At 52.1% G+C, this 2,077-nt stretch overlaps 1 protein-coding gene across 1 annotated transcript; it reads left to right on the top strand.

Moving 5' to 3' along the window:
• Positions 1-1,209: 1,209 nt before the first annotated feature.
• LOC128099475 (GTPase HRas-like) lies at positions 1,210-1,803 on the top strand. Its single transcript, XM_052721426.1, has one exon. The coding sequence runs from the start codon at positions 1,234-1,236 to the stop codon at positions 1,801-1,803; it is 570 nt and encodes a 189-aa protein (XP_052577386.1). The 5' UTR covers positions 1,210-1,233.
• The last annotated feature ends 274 nt before the right edge of the window (positions 1,804-2,077 follow it).

Raw genomic sequence — 2,077 nt, 5'->3', positions numbered from 1 at the left:
TAAAACGATTGGTTGGTTCCTTCCACCCACTCCTAGGGTTCTGAGGTTTTTTGCTATAAAAGAGGCTTGCTGCCTAACAATAAATGAGTTCTTGCTTTGTCCGCTTCATCTGATTGTCTCCGGTAAGAGGAAGGCTGAGGAACGGGAGAGCGGCACACTTACCTTTCCTCAGTTCCAGGCCACCTCTTCAGAGATGACCTAAGTTCCTGGCAGGGCAAGACCCCATGCCTGGCCTTTATTATTGGACATGAAAGTACATTCGGCAGAGGCCAGGTGGTCTTCCAAGGTAAGTGAACCCCTCAGCATGGGTAATTCAACTTCCTCAAGTGATAAGCCAGCCCCCAAGGCTCTGCGTTATATGCTTAAGTCTAGAGGGCTTGCTGGGTGGTGGTAGCATACGCCTTTAATCCCAGCACTTGGGAGGCAGAGCCAGGCAAATGTCTGTGAGTTCGAGGCCAGCCTGGCCTATAGAGCAAGATCCAGGGCAGGTACCATAGTGCCACCCCCTGGGCTTCTACCCTACTATCACAGCCCTTAAGGTGGCTTTTCACCTGGATTCTCTGCCACCCCTTCTCAGGAGTCAAAGAGGGAGAATGATTCTCCCCAAGGGTTAGAAAAGGAAAAAATAAAAACAGGGGGCCCTGGGCGGGGGGTAAAAAGGACGGGGGAGATTCTGAGAGTAAAGAAAAAAATAATTGGGCCAAATTCAGTGAGGAGCATGAGAGATGCGCAGAGAAATATACAGTAGAGGTTAAAGCAAAAGTAAAAGTCACTGCGCCCGAGCCCTGCACCCCAAGGGATTCTGGCCCTCGGCCTTGCAACCCTGGGGGCAGCATATGAGAGGGCATTCTGGGCTCCCAGGATTTCTGTCCAAGGGAAACCACCGAGCTGATGAGCTGGCATCAGGATTTAGGATATTGACCTTAAAAGATAGTCCATGCCAGCCTGTCAGCCTTTCCTAAAGGTACCCCCTTTACAAATGCAGAGAGTTAACCCCAGAGGCCTAGAGCCAAATATCCTCTGACAAATAGATATTGAACTTAAATATATTTTTGTTTCAATAGAATAAAAGGGGGAACTAGACCCCATATTCAGTTGCTCTGCACCCCGCAGCCATCACGCTCTGGTCTCGGGGCTACAAGGACACCTGCATCAGGGCCTTCTGCTCCCCAGCCACTCCTTCGTGCCCCTTGTGGGGTAAGAGCTCCTGGAGTGACAGTCCCTATAGAATCGATGACAGAATACAGGCTTGTGGTTGTGGGTACTGGAGGCGTGGGAAAGAGTGCCCTGACCATCCAGCTGATCCAGAACTATTTTGTGGATGAGTATGTTCCCACCATAGAGGACTTCTATCGGAAACAGGTGGTCATTGATGGGGAGGCATGTCTGCTGGACATCTTAGACACAGCAGGTTGGGAGGAATGTGCTACCCTGCGGGACCAATGCATGCACACAGGGGAGGGTTTCCTCTGTGTGTTTGCCATCAACAACACCAAGTCCTTTGAAGACATCCATCAGTACAGAGAGCAGATCAAGCGAATAAAGGACTCAGATGATGTGCCAATGGTGCTGGTGGGGAACAAGTGTGACCTGGATGCTCATACTGTTGAGTCTCAGCAGGCCCAGGACCTTGCCCACAGCTATGGCATCCCCTACATTGAAACATCAGCCAAGACCCGGCAGGGTGTGGAGGAGGCCTTCTACACACTCGTCCGTGAGATTCGGCAGCACAAACTGCAGAAGCTGAACCCTCCCAATGAGAGTAACCCTGACTGCGCTAACTGCAAGTGTGTGCTGTCCTGACTCCAGCTGATGGTCGTCCAGCTCTTCCTGGCTCCACCTGCGTCTCAGAGGGACCCACACCAGCCTCAGCAGGTGACCTGGGCAGTGATCAATGCTGGCAATGGACCTGGCCAGAGGATCCTGGGACATTGGGGATTGGACTCCCCTTTCATAAAGGACCTCAGTTCTCCCAAGTCCTCTAAGCCTGGCACCCATAGTGGGGACACAGTGGACTCCATGGATGGCCCTCTCTCCCCAGAGATCTCATCCTCATACCCACCACTGCCCCCACGTC

This window comes from Peromyscus californicus, unplaced genomic scaffold (genome assembly GCF_007827085.1).
Source record: "Peromyscus californicus insignis strain IS unplaced genomic scaffold, ASM782708v3 Scaffold_6__1_contigs__length_162567912, whole genome shotgun sequence".
Classification (NCBI taxonomy): domain Eukaryota; kingdom Metazoa; phylum Chordata; class Mammalia; order Rodentia; family Cricetidae; genus Peromyscus; species Peromyscus californicus.
The sequence above is the reverse complement of the archived record's forward strand: the minus strand, read 5'-3'. Positions and strand labels throughout refer to the sequence as shown.

Coding starts and splice junctions, on each gene's coding strand:
- LOC128099475 (XM_052721426.1), top strand. CDS start 1,234: ATGACAGAATACAGGCTTGTGGTTGTGGGTACTGGAGGCGTGGGAAAG.